This window comes from Dryobates pubescens, chromosome 21, assembly GCF_014839835.1.
Source record: "Dryobates pubescens isolate bDryPub1 chromosome 21, bDryPub1.pri, whole genome shotgun sequence".
NCBI classification, from domain to species: Eukaryota; Metazoa; Chordata; class Aves; order Piciformes; family Picidae; genus Dryobates; species Dryobates pubescens.
In genome coordinates, this window is record NC_071632.1 from 8,174,055 (window position 1) to 8,194,492 (window position 20,438).

The 20,438-nt window shown below is 40.9% G+C and overlaps 1 protein-coding gene across 1 annotated transcript in view; it reads left to right on the forward strand.

Moving 5' to 3' along the window:
- Window positions 1-3,723: 3,723 nt before the first annotated feature.
- CUL2 (cullin 2) overlaps window positions 3,724-20,438 on the forward strand; it is a 32,146-nt gene continuing 15,431 nt past the window's right edge. Inside the window, exons 1-9 of the mRNA XM_054171352.1 lie at window positions 3,724-3,907; window positions 7,067-7,205; window positions 12,239-12,341; window positions 12,712-12,806; window positions 13,865-13,970; window positions 15,728-15,810; window positions 17,994-18,090; window positions 18,192-18,302; window positions 19,783-19,945. Coding sequence (XP_054027327.1) covers window positions 7,087-7,205; window positions 12,239-12,341; window positions 12,712-12,806; window positions 13,865-13,970; window positions 15,728-15,810; window positions 17,994-18,090; window positions 18,192-18,302; window positions 19,783-19,945 — 877 coding nt within the window. The 5' untranslated portion in view covers window positions 3,724-3,907; window positions 7,067-7,086. The remainder of the gene's footprint in view (window positions 3,908-7,066; window positions 7,206-12,238; window positions 12,342-12,711; window positions 12,807-13,864; window positions 13,971-15,727; window positions 15,811-17,993; window positions 18,091-18,191; window positions 18,303-19,782; window positions 19,946-20,438) is intronic.

Here is a 20,438-nt window from a genome sequence, read left to right on the forward strand (position 1 = left end):
AACGTCTCTCATTGGCTGGGGAGCGGAACGGACCTGCTGGTGTGGGGGAAGGGCGGGCTTAACCCCTGGCAGGGGACGGGTGCGCCCTGGGGGAGCGTTCCGCTCGTGGTGTGAAGCCGGGCAACGGCTTGGGCTGTAGGGTTGTCTGCGTCTCGGGTCAGGGCGTGCCTGGACCCACTACCCCGTGATGTTAGCACACAAGGTGCGCGATAGTAGGGGCGTGGTGCCGGCCGCTCGCTGAGCCGGCCAGGCTCCGCCGATAAGGGCGGTTGGCTGGGCGGTGCTGGCCCTGACACTTTGCCTGAGCTGGCCCCAGGAAAGTGTCTGCAGCACAGACCGCTGATGTCCTCTTGGCGGTGCCGGAGTACTGAAGTACAGCGAAAATAGCCGGAAGAGTGACGAGCAGCGGGACAGCCAGCCCGCCGAACTTCTGCCCACGGCTTGTGCCCCAATTCTTCCGTTTTAAAAAAGCACACCCCTTACAGCAGTTATTTCTGATATCATTTCATTTTCCTTTTGAAGTATTGCATCGTATTTTGTATCTGGCTAAATCAGAAATTGCCATGCCGGGGAGCTACATGCGCGATTGTTTCCCTGCTCGCTGCCACACGCTGTGTTCAAATGTCATGAGTCACGTTTGCTTTGCACTGTATATAAGAGCGTTTCTTGTTCCGGGAAATACAAACCCCACAGCCTCACTTAAGATGCCATAAATGCTTGGGCACTAAACTCAGTAGTGCCCATTTACCAGCAGCTATGTTATTGCTGCTCAATATTTTACGAAGTAGTGTCAGAAGGCACTCTTTTTCAGTATATTTTAAATTACATACACCAGTCCGCTTACACTGTGAAGTTACATAATGCTTTTACCCATGTGTGAGCAGTGGTACCCGTTTGTGAGCAGAGGTGGAATAAATTTCTCTGGAACTTGCCCACTTTCCTTCCGTTGCTCACAGCGCCCTCATGTGGCTTTTTCATTTTCCTGCCGGAGCACAGAGATGATCTGTAATGTTTTACCATGTCCGTGTGCTCATCTCTGTTACCAGCCACACTTTGTAACACGTCAAATCTCTGAGATTTCATACATATATGACGAAGCATGAAAACTACAAATAACATCTTATTCACTGTAGTGAATTATGGGAGTAGTTTCATACTCAGATTAAAACCCTGAAAGCAAAGTCCCTTTAATTAATTCAAACCCACCCAGGCGATGACCCAGCCAAATCTCCTCCATTTTCAGGAAGTCAGAGAAAAAGTCACATAAAAGAGTCTTCTATGCTTTTCCCACATTTTCTTGTATTAACAATGAGATAATTAGGAACACTGAAACTGCCAGGGTACTTGTAAATTATTCTATACAATTCCACTCAGCCTGTGGAGTAAGCAAGCAAGTACCTGAGCTGTCTACGATTGATACACTCATTGAACAGAAAGGATTTACAACCTTGTTAGCAGAACATGAGAGCTCCAAAAGCTTTTACTGTTTTGATACTTCACATATAAAACTACATTATATCTGAAAAGTCCTCTAAGTAGAATCATTTAGATTCAGAGTTACCATATTAAAGTTTTATAACTCATTGATTTTTAACTACAAGCCCTAAATATGCTATTTTACTTGTCAATAATGTTGCAAAACAATTTTATTTCTTTTTGTCTGAAATGTAACTCCTAACATACAATGATGTGAAAATAAGTAGGTGCCTCTTTTTAATAATTGAGGAAAAAATTGGATTTGTGATTTCCCCCCTCCCCCCACAAGCCATCTCAGGTCCTGGGGAAGGACAGAACAAATCTGGGAGCTGAACGATGCAGCTGATGGATGAGTAATATGGGTTTTCTGGGAAAACTCAATTTCTGTTTATTTTCTTATTTCATTAATAAAAAGATGCAGATTTTGCTAGTCTCACTGTAGGGTGTGCAAGTTGAAACTCTTCAGGTGCTATTTTATCAGCTGTGCAGCAGTTCTGCCATCTATCGGACAACACTGCAATGCGCTGATACTTCTCACCACGAATTAAAGGAGTTTAAGCTAATGAAGTAATCACCCATTTTAAATTCTTCAGAAACTTAACATCTGAAAGCTACAAGACTCTGGGGGAGAGAATTGGAAGAGGAAAGTGAGAAAAGTCATGGGCTGAGATAAAGACAGTGCAACAGGTAAAACAAAAAATGCACATCCAAGCAAAGCAAAACAAGGAATTCACTCACCAATTCCCATCAGCCTTCTCCAGGAAAGCAGGGCTCCATCATGCACAACAGTGACTTGGGAAGACAAAGGTCATCACTCCAAATGTCCCCTCCCTCCTCATTCCTCCTTCTTCTCCTAGCTTTATATGCAGAGCATGACATCATGTGGTATGGAATATCCCTTTGGTCATTTGGGGTCAGCTGTCCCAACTGTGTCCCCTCCCAGCTCTGTGTGCACCCCCAGCCTACTCACAGGTGGGTTGGGGTGAGAAGCTGAAGAAGCTTTGGCTCTGTGCAAGCACTGCTCAATCAGCAGTAACTAAACCATCTCTGTGTTATTAATGCTGTTTTCCAGCACAACTCCAAACCACACTGAAATATGTACTATGGCAAGCTCTTACTCAATGCAGACTACAAAGCTATCATGCCCTTAGAACTTGGTTTCACATTTTCTAACAAAGTGCCTCTTTACTCAAGACCTATTTAAGCTTGCTTCTACAGAACTGAAGAACTGGCTTGACTTTTAATATACAAGCAGCCTAAGCAGAATTTCCCCACAGCCAAGAGAAAAAAAAAAAAAAGGCATTTAAGAATTTTAAGTTGGTGGTTTTATACATGTACATGTAGAAACAGATCTCAGGCTATCATCCAGGCCTGAAGAAGTTTCTTGTGGAAGTTAAAAGAACTGCAAGAAGAACTCTAGAGTCACTTTTTGGAATACAACCTCACTGAACCACCTGAAGATTTCCACTGTTGTTATATTCAGTTGGAAAGAATAAAAAGGCAGTGCTCCAATAGCAAGCACAGGAGGACAGAGGTACGGAAACTCCCTTGCATAGCAAGAGCAGCTCTGTGGCATTTCCACAAGCAAACACATGGGCTACAACCCACCAGAGACCTCCCTCTGGCAGAAAACCTACTGAAAGTGGTTTATTTGTGGCCGGGAGGCCCCGCTGAGAGCCAAGGGCAGGTAGAACCCTACTTTCCCCGCACCTCTCTGCGGTGTGAGGGAACATTTCTGAGGATAATTCCTCAAATGAGCCCCTGGAAACCGAGACACTCGCGCCCAAGGAAAGAACTCTACACAAGGCTAGGTTTCCCCTCCGCCTGAGGAGCCGTACAGGGAGCCAACACAGTGGTCCACGTCTACGCGACCCACCGCGACTCCATTTCACGCCGCACCCTAGCCCAACCTCGTCGCACGGGCGGGAGGGCATCGCGCGTGCTCGGAAGAGTGACCGTCACCAATGGAGGAGCAACGCGTGCGCGGGGACACAATAGGGCATGCGCCGTGCAGCCTCACACCGGCCCACAGTGAAGAATTAAGGCCCCCTGTGCTTGCCGTAGATTGGGCTGTACCAAGTCTTTCTCCACAGGCAGGGGGTGTGGGGTCGGAAAGTGACGGTGGGTCAGGACTCCTCGAGCTCCCACCCATTCGTGTTGCCGTCGGGGAGAGTCCGCGCCTGGCGACGCTCGCCGCGCAGCGCGACGGTTGAAGAAGCGGCGCCACAACAGTGTGGCAGGCGTGGGGCTTCTCCGCAAGCTGTCCCCGGCAGTGGCGGCGTCGGTGGAGGGGCGGGGCGCGAGGGGCGAGCGGCTTGGGTAATGGCAGCGCTGTGAGGACGGAGCGGGGAAGGGACCGCGGCCGCACGGCAAGGAGCGAGCGAGGGAGGTCGGCGGGTGGGCGTCGCTGACTCGGGCCCCTTGCCGCCAGGTAACCTTCCTTGCCCGAGCCGGCCTGGCCGGGAGCGCCGCCGGAGTGAGGGGAGGGAGCCCCGCTCGGGAGGGGGAGGCGGCAGTCCCCGTCCCCGTTCGCTGTGGGCGGCTGGGCCGGGTGCGTGTAGGGGCGCTGGGGCCCTGGCTCCTCGCCCCAGCACGACAGTCTCCTAGCGCCCTGCTTGTCGCCCTCGTGGGGTCTTCCCTGGTGGGGTCTACCGCTCCCCTGGGTCCGCCTCGATCGCCCGTCCCTCGGCGGTGTTTGTGTGGCAGCTCCCTCCTCCCCGCGGGGCGCCGCCGGCGGGGCGCGGGCCAGGTCCTGCCCTTGCCCGACGGGGCAGGTGGTGTGGTTCCTGTGGCGGGGGTGGTCACCTCTCTTCGTTGTGTCCTCATCCAGTTTCGCTTTTGTTTTGATGGGGAGAGAAGGCGGGCAGCGAACGGCCCCTGCCAGCGGCCGGCCGGGGCCGTCGGGATCGGGGTCTTCCCGTTGGGGCCGCTGTAGGCGGCGGCTGTCGGGGATCCGAGGCCTGTTGCAGACAACGTTGGTCTCACGTCTGAAGCGGGTTCTCCTGTCCTTGGCTGTTAACTCACCTCTGGCTTGAAATGTTTTTTTTTTCGAGGTGATTAAATAGGTTGGAAATTTGGGAAACGTTTTGACACTGCCCAAATCCCTGCATTTATTTGTGTGAGCAAATATGTTTAGTGTGACAGCAGTGTGTTTTAAAGGATGAGGTGATTCTTTCATGATCCTCTTGTGTAAGTGTTTAGAAAATACCAGCTTACCTTAGAGCTTGTCAGACACGTATGGTTTCCCACTCTTTCAATTGTATAAACTCTTGGGTAGGCATTATCCTCTGCTATAATTTTTAGCATTTGCTAAAATTTAGCATTTTTGCATCAACAATCAGACATTGAACATTCTAAGCCTGTGAGCTTACACACTGCAGATGGCAAAGCACAGCAAACCCTCAAAACCTCAGTGTCTTATAGACAAAGTTGTGTTTGTTAACACGTCTATAAAACCGGTTTAAATTTACACGAACATGGAAGTTGTAAGAGAACACTAAATAACAGTCAGCTTGCTCTTAAGCTATCTGCAGGACACCTTTATGAGTATGTGGATATTTCATGCTTTGCATATTATTAGGTTCTGGTGGTACTAAACACATTGTTATTGGTTCTGTATGATGTGTCGTGGGGAGAACTTCTTACTACTTCATTTCCTCTGTTTTGTGCATCTGTGAAGATGTGGTTCTTTCACCTTGGATTTACTAAGTGTTTCAGAAAGAGCAACTTACAGCATTCAAATAACAATAATTTCTCTACCACAAGAATTTCTCAGGAGTCTTAAAATTTTTGTAGACTGTGATTATTTTTTTCCTGGGGTCAGCTGAAAATAGTGTTGTGTTTTCCAGGGGAAGACTAATATTAGAGCTTTTAGAAGGTTATTGAGGGCTTTGATGTTTTGGTGTTGATTTTTTTCCCCTCCTGCAAGTAAGCTCTCCTGTTCTTGGCCTCTACTGACGTTCATGTTTCTTGGAAACACAAATCAGCTTGGGTTTTTCAACTTACTTTCTTTGATGGATATCTGTTTTGTCAGTGCTCACTGATTTCTGTATAGTTAGCTGCTGCTGACGTGAAGATAATTTTTTTGTGTATTTCCAAAAGTGGTAATAACTGCATTGCAAATATAACAAACATTTCTACTGAACTGAAAGTGTTTACACACCATTTGCTGGGCTTTGGTTCTTAAAAAAGTTTCCTGTTCATAAAACTGGGATAATACCACTTCCTCAATGTTACTTAGTTGCGACTCAGTTCCTTGATGAAATCAAAGCAAATGTGGCTTGGGTAATTCATTGATTACATTTTAAACGGAAATTGTTGTGTTCTAGGTGGAGGAAGACAACTGTCTGCGGTTCCTAGATCTGCAGCATTTCAGGAGCTTGGTTAGTTAGGGTGGTATTTTTCATGTGTACAGTTTGAAAGTTGCATCAGGTTTTTATTCCTGTTTTCTGCAAACTGAGAAGCTCTATATCCTGTAGTTTGGGAGAGCCAATCTGCCTGATGAAAATTAAGAGCTGATAGCAATTAAGGTAGTAAGCTTGTTGCTAACCATTTTTTAAGCGTGACTTGATTGTTGCCTTCACAGAGCTGTGTCTCTTGTGCTAAAAGTGTTTGCCACTAGTTTTCTTTTTTCCCTTCTGACCTTGAAAATGTGGGGGGATGAATTGAGTCACTTGTCCATGTATTTGAAACAGAAGTATTGTCTTCACCTTTTGTTTCAGTCTTACAATGTCGAGTTTCTGAGCAGGACCCAGACTAGCTTTGTGCATGAAATGTCACACACCAGGGCCTTTCTAGATGCACAGGACACAGACAAATAGAAACAAAGAGGAGGCCTTCACAGTTGTGTCTCTTGGGACCTATTTTTTAAAGTACCTCACTTTTTTCCTAGATGTATTTCATTAACTTAATATTTCTTAGAATAAATCTTTTAATACTACATTACTAATACAGCTTCTGTATTTTCAAACCATGTCTCATTTGAAAGAATTCATTTTTTGTCCTGCTGTACAGTGCAATAAGCTGCACAAGCTCTGCATGATACTCTGTTTAGATGTGTTTTCTTTTTGCCATCCTGATCAAAGCCCTTGGGTTTTGTGGCTTTTTAAATGTAACACCAAAAATGTCTCATGAAAGCTTGAGGTGAACATGGACTACAAACTGACAATAACAATTTCACATGCTTTGGTAATATGTTCATTATGTTGCTGCCCAAAATTGTCTCAGATACAGCTGAAAACATTTGCATAAATGTGAACAAACAAAAATTTACAGGAAAGTTGTTTTACTTCCTGTGTTAAATGGGCAGCTTGGAAACGTGATGAGCTTCATGAGGCAGGATGCTAGATTAGTTGGTGTTCTGTTATAGGCTGTTAGTGCAATACTAGTGTTTGTTTCCATAGTGTTAAAACTAAGGGCTTGATTTTTGGAAAGTGGGGAAGTGAAGGTCTTCTTCATGTTGCTGTATCATGGTGGTGCAACAGTGTACAAAGTTTAAGGTACCCCATCCAAAGCATGGGTAGGTTGTTGTTTTTTTTTTTTGTTTTAAATGATTGTGCAATCTTGTGTGATACATTTAATTCTTCTACAGGTTAACACTAAAGCCCCACAATGTCCTTGAAACCACGAGTAGTTGACTTTGACGAAACATGGAACAAACTTCTAACAACAATTAAAGCAGTCGTTATGTTGGATTATGTTGAAAGAGCAACGTGGAACGATCGCTTCTCGTATCCTTGAAGTGAAAACCTGACTTGATATGTTTGATGTGTGTGGCAGGGAGTAGGCCTGGAACAGTTTTCATGGTCTTGATCGGAAGTCTCTGTTTAAAATCACATCTGTTACTAAGCCTGTGGGTCAGTGGATATGTTGAAAGGGGTGGGAAATTATGCACATTTGGGAATTATTCTATATGACAATCACTATGGTAATTCAAAGTAAACTTGTCTGAGTTTTACTCACTCTTAATATATAGCTTCTGCTGTAGCTGTTCACAGAAGTATGTGCTGAATTTCCTCTGTTCGGATAATGAGTTTTTCTCATATGCTTAAGTGTCTGTAGCAGAAGAAACCCCTCAGAGAATGCATATCTTTACATTTGGAGCTGTAGGATGTAGTGAGGTTGTTCTATTTAAAGATGTCTCCCTTGTCTTTGACCTTCTAAGTGTACTGATGACTGCTGTATAAGACATTTCTATATCGAGAGTTTATAAAAATGCTATTTTCCTTTCCTTCCACTCTCCTCCTGAGAGTGAAACTATGTTTAAAAAGAATCACTCTTTCTAGGTGTGGTCATATGGTCTTGCTGTTGAAATCTCAGCTGTACATGTGTTGTAGAGAAAGGTTTGCATTTGACATGTAAAATGGACTTAGAGTATGGTTTGTTTGTAATTTGTTTGGGTTTTTTCCTAATAAGATGTGAGTTTTGGAGAACTTATTTTAAAAGAAGTGTAAGCATTTTAACCAGTAGTACTGTGCCCTGTGTCTGTGCATTTATTAGCCATGGCACTGTGGCAAATAATTAGAGAATTTTAGGAGGCTTTGCTGCTGTTCTGCAGCAATTTTCCTTGGTTTGGTTTAATTACAGCAGGGAGAATGGTTTATACTAATTTGAGTTATTAATTGGGGGGGGGGGGGGGGGGGGGGGGGAAGCCCTGAGAAGGTTCTTACACATGGATTTTTACTATATAAGTTTATTCTGTGAGCAGGAGCTAGACTGAAGTCTTTTCTGTTTCTGGATGTGTTACCATTTCTCAGAATTGCTTTCCCATGTGCTTTGAGTGTTTGCATGTGTATAAATACATAGAAGAAAAACTTAGTGGCTCGTAGTCCTTGTGGAGCCTTGTTCTCTGGTGCAATAATCTTTAAGGACCTCTTTCATTTTAAAATTACATAATCCAATTCTGAGAGCATGACTCTTCACCTTGTCTTGGAGTCAAGTTCAAATGACTCCCAGATTTGCAGACTCTTTGAATTAATTAGCTGTGCTGACAAATGGTGCTGTGGTCATTCTACACAGTTGCTGAGAACTGCATGTTTCAGTTTTCAACAAGTGGCTAGCTTCTACAGCTTAAAGCTCTAAACATTTTAAAAGGACATCTAAAATAGTTTTAAATCTAAAATAATAATTGAATGAGATGTTGGATTGATTCTTCTTGATAAAGTTTCACTTAGAATTTCTTACATGGATGTCTTGTACACAAATCTGCTGTTGATCCTCTTTTGTGACTTAGTGCAGTTGCATCAGAAAGGCAACACTTCTGAGTAGCAGACTCAGGAAGCAGTCTTAGAAGAATCATTTAGAATGCAATTCTTAAGATCTTGATTACTATAATCTCTTAATTGTGTCCTTTGGAAAGTGGCACTATTGGTGCCTAATTTGGCCAGGCAAGAGCCTTTTTGCCTATTTGCTATGACTGAATGGCCTGAAGAGCTTGTGTGACTTGTAACTACCAACAACAATGTTGTTTAGCACTGCTGCTACCTTTAAACTCATTTTTAACATAAACAGTTCACTGAGTGTTCAACAGTTTGGTGAAACTTGTACTTCTGTACAGTTGGTGTGAAAGCTTTTCCAAGATTTTAAGTATATAAAGAAAAAAAGTATTAATGTCTTTTAGGAAGATGTGCCATTTAATTAATCTTCTTGTTATTTGCTAGCTTTTTATTCTGTTAAATTCAATTTAATGGGAGTGATTTTCTTTTAATTGTCTATGGGTGTTCTAAAGGAAGCATCATATCAGCTATTTTTCCTGCTGCTTAATAAGCATAATAAGGTGACAGATGATTGGAACTGTGTTAATGAAATTCATGAAGGCTTTTTAATTGATTATAGAACCAATTGATCTTCACAGTCTCTCTGTAGTTGATCAGCAATGTGGAACCAAAGATAAGGTACAGCAAAGAATCACAATTTCAGTCTATAGCAGTGTATTCTAAGAAGTATTTGTTTTCTCTTATGCTGCTTGAGACAGATGATGTCAAAAGGTGTATGCAAACTAATAGTGTTTTATGAGTAGAAGGCTAGTATGGTGCACATACCACTTACAGAGTGATTTTCTTTTCACCTCACTACTTTCCCAGAACTTTTTTGTTTTGAATGTAGTGTTTTCAACTTTGAATGCTGGAATGAATGGCAATGAGCTGGAAACCACAACTGTTAAAGAGTTAAAATCTTCAGGAAAAGATCACTTGAAAGACCATATGTCACTGTATTTTAACTGTGAGTCATCTTGAGCCATCTTTGACCTTCAGGTTCCCTTTGAGTCTCTGCAGAGAGAAATGTTCCTGAAGTTGTTTCATTGTCTGGTAAATGACTGACAGTTGTATCTCTGAGATATTATTCACAGTAACTTGGTTATTGTGAATTCTTTCTATAACATTAAAGACTTTTTGCTTCTAACTGTTCGGTAGGCATGGGAGTACTCTAAGAAGCTGGTCAAGCTCAATTAGAGAGTGTTCATCTGTATTTTGATAACTGCCTTTTAGCAGTAGAACTTTGAGTGGGTAGAACATAGGATCTTCCTGTTGCTTTGGGGTTTCCACCAACCAAACAAATAGGATGAACACTATCCAGGGAGGAAGGCAGCTTTGCTGCAAACAGTATTACTTTAAAAGCACACAACATGGCCACCTGCTTCTTTACATTTTTTTTGTTGTTCATTTATTCTCCCTCCTCTATTCTCCCATTCTACAAGGATACTATGATGAACAAGAAACTTAAAACCACACATATTTAACTTCAGAACCAGCCCAAAGAGAATGAAGAGTAAATAAAATTCATACGATTGTGATTCTTTCTGACAACAAGCCAGAGGACAAAAATTTTCTAGAAAGCTCTGCTTTGGTCTTCTAGAGAACATAAATTCAAAACCTTCTGTTAATACATGCTCTTAACTTGATTTTTTTAACTCTAAGGACAATATTTGTAAGCTTTCATGGCTTTGGATACAGTATTTTCTTGTTGAAGATGACTTTATTGCTTCAGTTTCCCATTGCTGGGTAGTGTCTCTCAGGCAGCAACTAGTGGAGCCTTAAATTGCTCAGAGTTTTTGCTATTCTTGTTCTCAATGCAGAGTGAAGGCCCCTAAGCAGTAGTTTGGCTTCAGCTTCCAGCTTCCCTTGACCTTTCTCACACTGCAAAACTGCATGCTGAACTGGAAGGACAGATGGCTTTCACCATTAAAGATAAATAATTTAATGCTGAAAGCTTCTTTCTCATCTCCTAAGAGACAGAAGCACAGAAAAGATGTGCTGTAAGTTTATGAAGTAAAATATGAGTGATGATTAATCATTCATCTGCCCTCAAAGGGTGGTGGGGCTGGTGGTTTTGGTTCTGGGTTTTTTTTTTTATTTGGTTGGGTTGGTTGTTTGTTTGGGTTTTGTTTGGGTGTTTCATTTCATTAAAAAATTCACAACATAGAGAATGTTACACTTAATTTGGATTCTCTTGCCACTCCAAGGAGAATTCTGATGAAGATGATGTGTATGGATGAAATAACTGTAGTTGAGATTAGACACTGATCAGGCTCTCCAGGATTCCAGTTGCCACATAGAGGGTTTTTTTCCCCTTCTGTTGTCCTGCATCAGTATCTTCTCTGTTTTGAGTAGTAATTCTATAGAAAAACATTTTGGGAGAAACTGTTATGAAAGCTTGATGATGGTCTGTAGACTAAGGAGGTGACTTGTCTACTGTCCTTAGGTCTTCTACCTCCTTTTACATAGCATGTGCTTTTTTTAAGGTAGACTAGAGGAAAAAGCAGATCTTGTGTCTTCCCCTAAATTAAAAGTGCTTACCTTAAAAAGTAATCTATGCTGAATTTATTTCTAGCATGGCTGGTTTTACAAAGTGCCTAGACTTAGTGGATAAGCATGATGCTTTAAAAGTTTTGCAGAACTAGTTTATTTCCCACAGTTGCTTACCTGAAGTTTGACTTTTTCTTTGTCTGAGTTGTCTGAAAGCAAAGTTCTTAATCAAACTCTTTTCCTGACAAAGTATCAAATGGCGTTTTTCAAACTTCACATAAACTTCCAAACCAGAAGTGTAGCTCTGCAAAGTACTTCAGGGACAAAACCACCTGAAGGGATTTTTTTACTGCTTGCTGCTGCCCATTTAAGAGCGCAAGCATGACTGCTTTGTGTGGCTGTGATTTAAGTGGGGTTACTGAAATTATAATAATGGTTAAAAGTAAAACAAAGTTTTTGCACCCTCACCACCATTATGATGTCTTAATTTCCAGTGTCCCTCAATTGTTTTACCTGTAGAGTTGGGGGGAATATGCAGGGACAAGAAATTGCTTTGGACTTAGAGGGGGAAGACTTGAAGTGGGCTTCATTTCATGCTTGCTGTACTCCATACTTGGCAAATCATGTTCTTAACTTAATCAGTGCTTTTTTCCATTACCTGAAAAGAGCCTTGGTTTCACATTGGCTGTAGATAACAAAGGAATAATTTTTGGTGAAAGCTGCGTTCTCACTTTGAGATAGTCATGTATTATTCATGGATGGCAAATAAGTGGTAGAAGCCATGTCAGTGTGGGGTCCATTTCATCACCTTCTGCTAAAATTTCTTATTGGTGCTGAAAACAAGAGATTCCTCACAAATCAGGACTTTGATTGCAGAAAATGATCCATTTTATCTTTTGTGCTTGACTGTAAAAGAAAATATAAAATGCATGTGTGGGAGAAAAAAGTTGTGTAAATCTTTAATTTTGTTACTAAGTTTTCATACTTTAAGCAGACACAAACCTTGACTCTGAGACCAGAGACATTTATGCTTTGTGTGTGGCCTATCCTGAACCTCTTGGAGAGAGACTTTATACTGAGACTAAAATTTTTTTGGAAAACCATGTACGCCATTTGCACAAGGTAACCTGTACAGTTACCCACCTGCTCTAGGTGGGGTTGGCCCTGTTTTGACCTTAGGCAAGGGTTCTGTTTGGTTTCTATGTATGCAGATTTTATGGGACTGAATCACAGATGACAGTTCCAGAGGCAGAACATGTGTATATATGTATATGGGCTACATCAAAAGAAGCATGGCCAGCACATCGAGAGAGGTGATTCTGCCTCTCTGCTCTGGTGAGACCGCACCTGGAGTACTGTGTTCAGCTCTGGAACCTTCAACATAGGAATATGTGGTTGTTTTTTTCTGAAATGTTAGTCCTGTTCTAACTTTCTCTGTGTGTTTGCTATTTCCATACTAATTTTAGTTGGGGGTGTGTGTCTTCCTTCTCAGAGAGTACTGGAAGCTGAAGAGCAAGTACTAGTTATGTATCACAGATACTGGCAAGAGTACAGCCAAGGGGCAGACTACATGGACTGTTTATACAGGTAAGCTTCAAGGATGAGTTATTAAACCTTTGAAATCATTACAGTGATCTGACACTTAAGTCTAGGGATGTTACTTGATCAATGGCTGAATATGCCCTTTGTCAGTTTTGGGTAGAGTAGCAGAACTTGAGGAAAAAAGAAGGAATAATATTCCAACGTGCTTTTCTGTGCGCCGCTCCTTACCGCTGAAGTAATTATCGAAGATGATTTGTGCTATTCTTCTGATCTTGCAGTGCTAAATATGTAGGTGCTAATCAACCCTGCAGCCCATGGCAGGTGGGTTGGAACTAGGTGATTTTTAAAGTCCCTTCCAACTCAAGCCATTCTAGGATTCTTTTGAGGGAATATTGGGAATTAGAGGGGCTTTTTGTTTGATCTTGCACAGAAACCATTTTTTGTTCTTCATAAAAACTATATGTGCAATAGTAAATGCTAAAAAAAAGCAGCATTTATAACATTTCTTCATAACTGTTGCTTTCTGCAAATTCTCCTATTATCCTTCAATTTGTAATACAGCTGTTTCCTAGTTATGACCTGAGTGTTCATAAATGACAAAAATTTGCCCTATGAAAATAGACACCATGTTTAAGTCTGAGAAACGAAATCTAATATACAGTATAAGTAGATGAAAATACATTCTGATACTCAGGAAGGTTTTTTCTATCATTAAAAAGTAAATAATCTGCTGTCATTCTAATAAGTAGTCAAGTGCTAAGAATTTAGTGGCTAATTTGCATGTAGATGTGTGAGTAATACGGTTTGTGTGTGTTGAAAGGTTGGATTCTTGCACTAGCACAGTGCACACCAAGCAAATGCTGCCAGTAATATATGAGGTTATTGTTGATACCTCAGTTACTAAACCTACTGTTGTAATATGGTCTTTTAAATTGAAATAACTTCTGTTTAAGAATTTCTTGCAGGTAGCAGTGGTGTTGATTAAAAGAAGTTACCCTTTGTGATGTAGAAGACATTCCACAACTGAAAATTAAATAGCCAAACCAAACCAAAACCACCCTAAACTACTTTGTGTTTTGATTAGGATGTCTTTATTTCTATAGGTACCTCAACACACAGTTTATTAAGAAGAACAAATTGACTGAAGCTGATCTTCAGTACGGCTATGGAGGGGTGGATATGAATGAACCATTGATGGAAATAGGAGAGGTAGGAACCTCTGAAAGTGGGATTGGATTTAAACTGTATTCAGAAGTGCTACAAGTTCTGAACAGGGAAATTGGATAGGTGATGTAAGCACTCATGTAAGATTGTTAAATGTGATTGCACTTTCGATACAGAAAATATAATGAGCTGAGTGGGGGGTAAAAAGCAAATATGAAAACTATTGCAGAGCTTTGGTTTAAACTGTGAAAATGGATACCACTTTGCAAAAAAACCTTTGCTTTATTAGGTGACACTACTATATAGAAACTTTTGAAGAAGCAGTACTTCTAGTTTTGGAAACCCTTGAAGCAATTACTTTTAAGCTTCTATTTCTTGGTCTCACAATGTGCAAGATCTTTTTTCCAGAGTAGTCTTCTGTGCATCTCACAGTCTATATCTCGTTTTCTAATGCAAGCTATTTTGTATTCCTATTGTAGCAAGTTGGGTAGAGATTTTTGAAAGAAAAATTGGACTTCCTGGGCGCAGAAGGATCATGTAGGGAGGGCTTATCTTTAAAAAAAGTACTAATTTGGGGTAAGCACAAGGTGTTGACACTTACTAATGTAAGTTGGAGGTGCTGAGAGTCATTTTTAAATACCTATAAAAGAAAGTTGTCAGCAGTAGTAGGTACCACCCTGTGCAGCTAAGAAGTGTAGCGTGCATTATTTCTATCACTGCCTGGCTGCTGTTACCATGAAATACAAGACAGTGAAATGAAAAGATAATGTTATGATAAAAAAAATTGTGTGCTAATGAAACTTGGGGAGCTTTTCGGTGATCACGAACAAGTACCTGCTTGCTTAGTTGTTCTGGGGGATGTGTAACAGCAGGTACCTACGAGAGACTGGAGGTGCCTATGTGATGTGTATGGGCATGGCTTCAAGCAATTTATCACCACCATAAGTATTCCAGACACTGAGTGATTATTGCACTTGGATAAATGGAGGATGAGATCAGTCTGCCAGTAGCTTTTTATGTCCAAGTGTTAGGAATGCATGGTGAAGCATACTGCTTTTCTGAGTCGAGCTCCTATCACCAGTGCCAGACTTACCAGTTTTCAATGACTATGGAGCCCTGAACTAGAAAATAGTTTAAGATGTGTCTTCTGGGTTTTCTTCGCCCTCCTCCCCCATCATGGGGCAACACATTCTGTAAAATGCAGGAAATGACAATGTTCTATGTTGTCAGTCTAGGTGGAGAGCTAAGATCATTCCCTTTCTTAAAGGAGAATAAAAAATGTCTTGAGGTAATACACTGATGCTGCTGGATTGACCTGTCTGTAGTTTCCTTGACAAGGAAATTCCAACAGGCAACTTGAGCCTGTTTGATATATTTTGCATATATGTGCACTTGTAACCAACTTGGTTTAGGGTCCCTATGTGCATTTGACAGTCCTTGACAGAGTGGAACCGATGAATAAATCAGTTCTATTATATGTGTAGGAAGCATGTATTCAGACATTGCCTGACTAGAAGTTCTATCTCTGACATTGCTAGTGTACAGATCTGTGTGATCTTCATCCAAATGCAGTCAGATGTTCTAGAAGAAAAATGCTAAAAGAATATGTCAATATATTGACAAATAGGAGTGGGGGAAGAGGGGAGGCAAACCATTTAAAAAGAAGAAAGAAGACAGTTTTTAGTTTTAAGACAGAAGACAGAATTTAGTTTTTAACATCTTGAATGGGGAATTGTGTCATCTTTGGTAAGGTTTGTTTGTTTGTTTGTTTTAATTGATGTGACTGTATTATGTCCTGACAGCTAGCTCTTGACATGTGGAGGAAATTAATGATCGAGCCACTGCAGGCCATCCTTATTCGGATGCTACTCCGAGAAATAAAAAAGTAAGTGCTTAGTTATTTTTGCTGTTGCACAATGTGGGGGTATTGCACTTTTCAACTCTGAGAAGCCTGGGGACTTTGACCCTCATCTTACCAGTTGATGATGTCCTATCAGGTTTTCTCATGGGAGCTATATACTTGCGGTTTACATGAGCAGAAAAAGATTCTGAAATGATAACAGTTAATTCACTGTAACCCAGGGGTGGTGATCATTTAGTCCCTTAGGGAACCAACTCAACCACTAACACAGTTTAAACCATCTTGGCTAATATTTCTCCAGATTGCAATTAGTCAGTTCATCAAAGAATTAGATGGGTGCCAAAGTAATGCAAGAGAGAGAGAGGCCTATCACTGAGCAGAAGGAAGCAGGATTAGCCCCCTTGAACAGTAGAGAATTAAGTCACTTAAGCCTGTCCTGTCTGACTGCTATTCTCTGGATATGGAGTTCTCAGTATAACACGCTTTCTTCCCCTTCCCTCTAGCCCAAACACTCCTCCAAGGCAAGCTTGAGTATCAACATTTTTGTTTTAACACAACAGCAAGCCATCAAGATCTCAAATTGTGAGAAAATTAGTCTGTGGAATTCTTAAAACGGAAATAATGTGGAAATTATTCAGATGCTATCTCAAATGGCAGTGTGGTTAGTGCAGACTAACCAGGAGAAGCTTCTCTACTAAAGATAGCTAACACCTTCTAACTACCTGAACCTATTCCTGTCTAGGCTGATACATTAATTTACCCTTTGTTTGAAATATCCTGTTGGAAGTCAGTGACTTCAGAAGTGTTTGAAGCAGGGTCTTTAGTTCACAGTACATTCTGTGGTTAATTGAGCTTGATAGGCCAGTGGTCTGACACAGCAGAGTGCTTCTGAGTGATGGAATCTTTCAATGAGTGTAGTATTTATTATTGTACCTTAATCTTTAGAACTGTTTTATGAGGCTGTAGCATTACGCTGTGGGATGTGTCATCAACTTCTACTGTTAGCTTTAATCTTAAGATAGGAACAAGGTAAGATAAAGCAGCACAAGATCCTTAAACTTCTTGTGGTTTCCTCCATTTCCTTTGAGAAAAGAAACATCATCAGAATTAGTGGAACTTGGGTTTCTAGTGCTTTATCTTTTGTTCAGATTCACCACCAAACGTCACTCTCTTCTACCCTCACAAGATGTCTTATGACATCCCTGCTTCAAACTGTTCAGCCTCAGCCTTGGTGGGGCTGAATTATCTCATTGTAGTTTGGGAGGTATTTTTAGAACTACAACTTCTGTCAAATCTCATGGAAGTACCCTCATACATTATGAATTCTGAGGAGCAGAGTGCCACCATTCTTTGAAATTACAACTGCTTGTGCTTAACTGTAAACATGCTGTTAAAAATTGAGGTGTTGTCCTATTTAACACCTCAAGAGTTAAGGAAATTGTTGTAAAAAAGCCCATCTTGCCCATATGCTTTGCAAAGAAGTAAAACAATTTGTTTTAAGGAAGTGTCTGCTGCTCTGGATGGGGGTCTCTTATGTCCAGTTTTTGCAAAGGAGTGAACATTAATGCTTTTAGTACGCAAAACACTTGCTTTAATTACTTCTGGTTTTAGCTGAATAGGACTTAAAGATAATGTTTTCTTCACTTAAACTCACTCATTTGAATTTGAAAACCTAAGGCTTTCCTTTCCCAATGTATGTTTAATAATTGTGACGGTGTGCCTCCACTTGACATCTACATGTTGCATAGTAGAACCCAGAGAAGAAAATAGCATCCCTCTTGGTGTGATGTTGGCAAAAATGATTTCTTTGACTGGGACAGGAGTGTGAATCCTGCTTTGGCAGGGGAATTGGACTTGATGATCTCTGTATGTCTGTGAAGGTAGACTGCTTGATAGACGCTACAGGTACAAGATGGAGCTTACTGTAACTTCTGAAGTACTTAATGTGATTTAGTGTACTTCTTAACAAACACTAGGAAATGTTTTTGCTTAGTTTGCAAATGCTTTTGGATAGTTGATGAAGCATCGCAACAATTTAAATACGTGGAAGAGAAAGAAAAGTACGTTAAGTATGGCTTTGTTTTCAGATTAATCTTCAGATTGGCCAGTGTAAACAGAGGAATTTACTGGAAGATGTTTTCATTCAACTATCAGATGAGTTACATTAGATACCTACCTTTTCATGAATGTCTGTTTTCCTGTTTCAGTGATCGCTGTGGAGAAGACCCAAACCAGAAAGTAATCCATGGGGTTATTGACTCCTTTGTTCATGTTGAACAGTATAAGAAAAAATTCCCCCTAAAGGTAGGGACACATTTCTGTTCATATTTTTCGATGCTAATCCAGTATGTGTATTATTTGTCCACCATTTGCTCTTCTTAAAAAAAAATAATTCTCCCTTTTAGTTTTATCAGGAAATTTTTGAGTGCCCTTTTCTGAATGAAACAGGGGAGTACTATAAACAAGAAGCTTCAAATCTATTGCAAGAGTCAAATTGCTCACAGTACATGGAGAAGGTAAGAGATTTTTTCTGTACACGTGCAATAACTGAAATCTAATGTTACCAATTGACTGTTTATTATAATGTATATGTTCCTGCACAGTTCTTCGTTGCATGTTTTCCTGCAGTTTAAACCATGCCTTTTGGTGGAATGGTTAGTCTGAATCTTAGAATAGAATAGAATACATAGAATAGAATAAACCAGGTTGGAAGAGACCTTCAAGATCATTGCGTCCAACCCATCAACCAATCCAACACCACCTAAACAACTAACCCATGGCACCAAGGACCCCATCAAGTCTTCTCCTGAAAACCTCCAATGATGATGACTCCACCACCTCCCCAGGCAGCCCATTCCAATGGGCAATCACTCTTTCTGTATAGAACGTTTTCCTAACATCTAGCCTGAACCTCCCCTGGCACAGCCTGAGACTTGCCTGTGGATGGACTGTCTGCTTCAGAATATGTCCCAGTAAATGATAGATCAATCACATGCCAAGTGGGGAGGGGAAGATAAACCAAAACACCTATCTGATTGATCAATATGACTTCTTCACTTCCTTATTTTCCTTCTGTTTGTAGTGGCATAAGATGAGATTTCTAGCCACGTTACAGTTAGAGAGGACTCTCTGGTCGAGTTGTCACAGAGCACTGTTAAAAGTTACGTTCTTTTGAGACAGCTTTTCTTTTTGTTTTGCTTTGTGGTGTATAAAGTCAGGTTGTCGTTAAATTACTTCTAATTGTTATACCTTGCTTGAGAAAGCAAAGATTCATACAAGAGTAGGATTCAGTCCTTGGTGCTATGCTGTCCACACTACAGGGTAGAAGAGAAGGCTGTGAGATTGGCTAAACCATAAGGAGCATGCAGTGATGTTGCAGACTTGACGTGAAATTCAGGGGCAGGCTAAAACTTCAATTAAACTGCAAGAAAGGCAGTCTGCAGCTGTACTACTCTGCCTAGGCTCCCCTCATATTAACTGGACAGGTGCTTTTATGTCAGTATTCATATGACTGAGTTTAGGATGATGGTGATTTCCTTCCTTAAGGTTCCAAAGAGAGTTTTTATTAATAGCTGACACTTGTCCTGTACCTTTTGAGCAGATGTTTACTTACAAGCAGAAGAGTTAGGAAAAGTAAAGTGATTCTTGTATAACTGGGTGTAGTCGTAAAACGTTCTTGGAAGGGATAAGAGGTGCAGGAGGAGAAATAGGGGAAGGCTGGTCACAAAATTGAAGAAGAAATTTTGAAAGCCACTGAATGCTGTTAGACATTTAGCAGTGACTAAGCCTAGTCACTCCTCAGAGGAGAAGAGTATGTTGGTTCAGCAACAGCCTGAGTCAAAAAAGGAAATGTAATTTTTCAGCATCCTGGACAAAGCTCTTTTTTGTTGCTTACTCATATTTCTCATTCCACATGCATATGCTGTTTCCACATACATATGCTGTTGTATATTCATGAGTTTGTCGTCAGCTCTCAGTTAAAAACCTTGTGTGTAGGTTTTAGGTAGACTAAAAGATGAAGCAATGCGGTGTCGGAAGTATTTGAATCCCAGCTCATACGACAAAGTGACTCATGAATGCCAGCAGAGAATGGTAGCTGATCACTTGCGGTTTCTACATGCAGAATGTCAAAATATTATCAGACAAGAGAAAAGAAGTGGTGAGTCTCAGTCACAAAAAGCATGAAGTGATGTTTCTCTTATTAATTTAGCTTTGCAAATTACTCTTTATTCAGTGACCCTTACGTGCTTAAGCATTTCCATCTAATATATGTTACTTACCTAGAAAGCCAAATTAAACCCTGGATGATGTATTTTTCTTTTACCCTGTAGTTCCTTTTCATTTTTCCAAATATATAGTCAAAACCTTCGTTTTACTGTTTAACAACTCTTCTTTCAGGCAATACTCTTTCACTGTCTCAATCAGCTTAAAAACACAGTGAAGTCCTGTGTTCTGTAGAACTGATCATGTTTTATGCTTGTGTATTCATTTGTAAACCAGTGGCTCTTTCTCTACAGATATTTTTTTATCATCATTTGACAGGTCAGGATTTTAAGATATTTTGGCTTCTGGGCCACTTTTTATTGTCCAGAATCTCCCAAATCCTTTTTACAGGAACAGATGCTCTTGTAGTTAAATTCCTTGCCTAAATG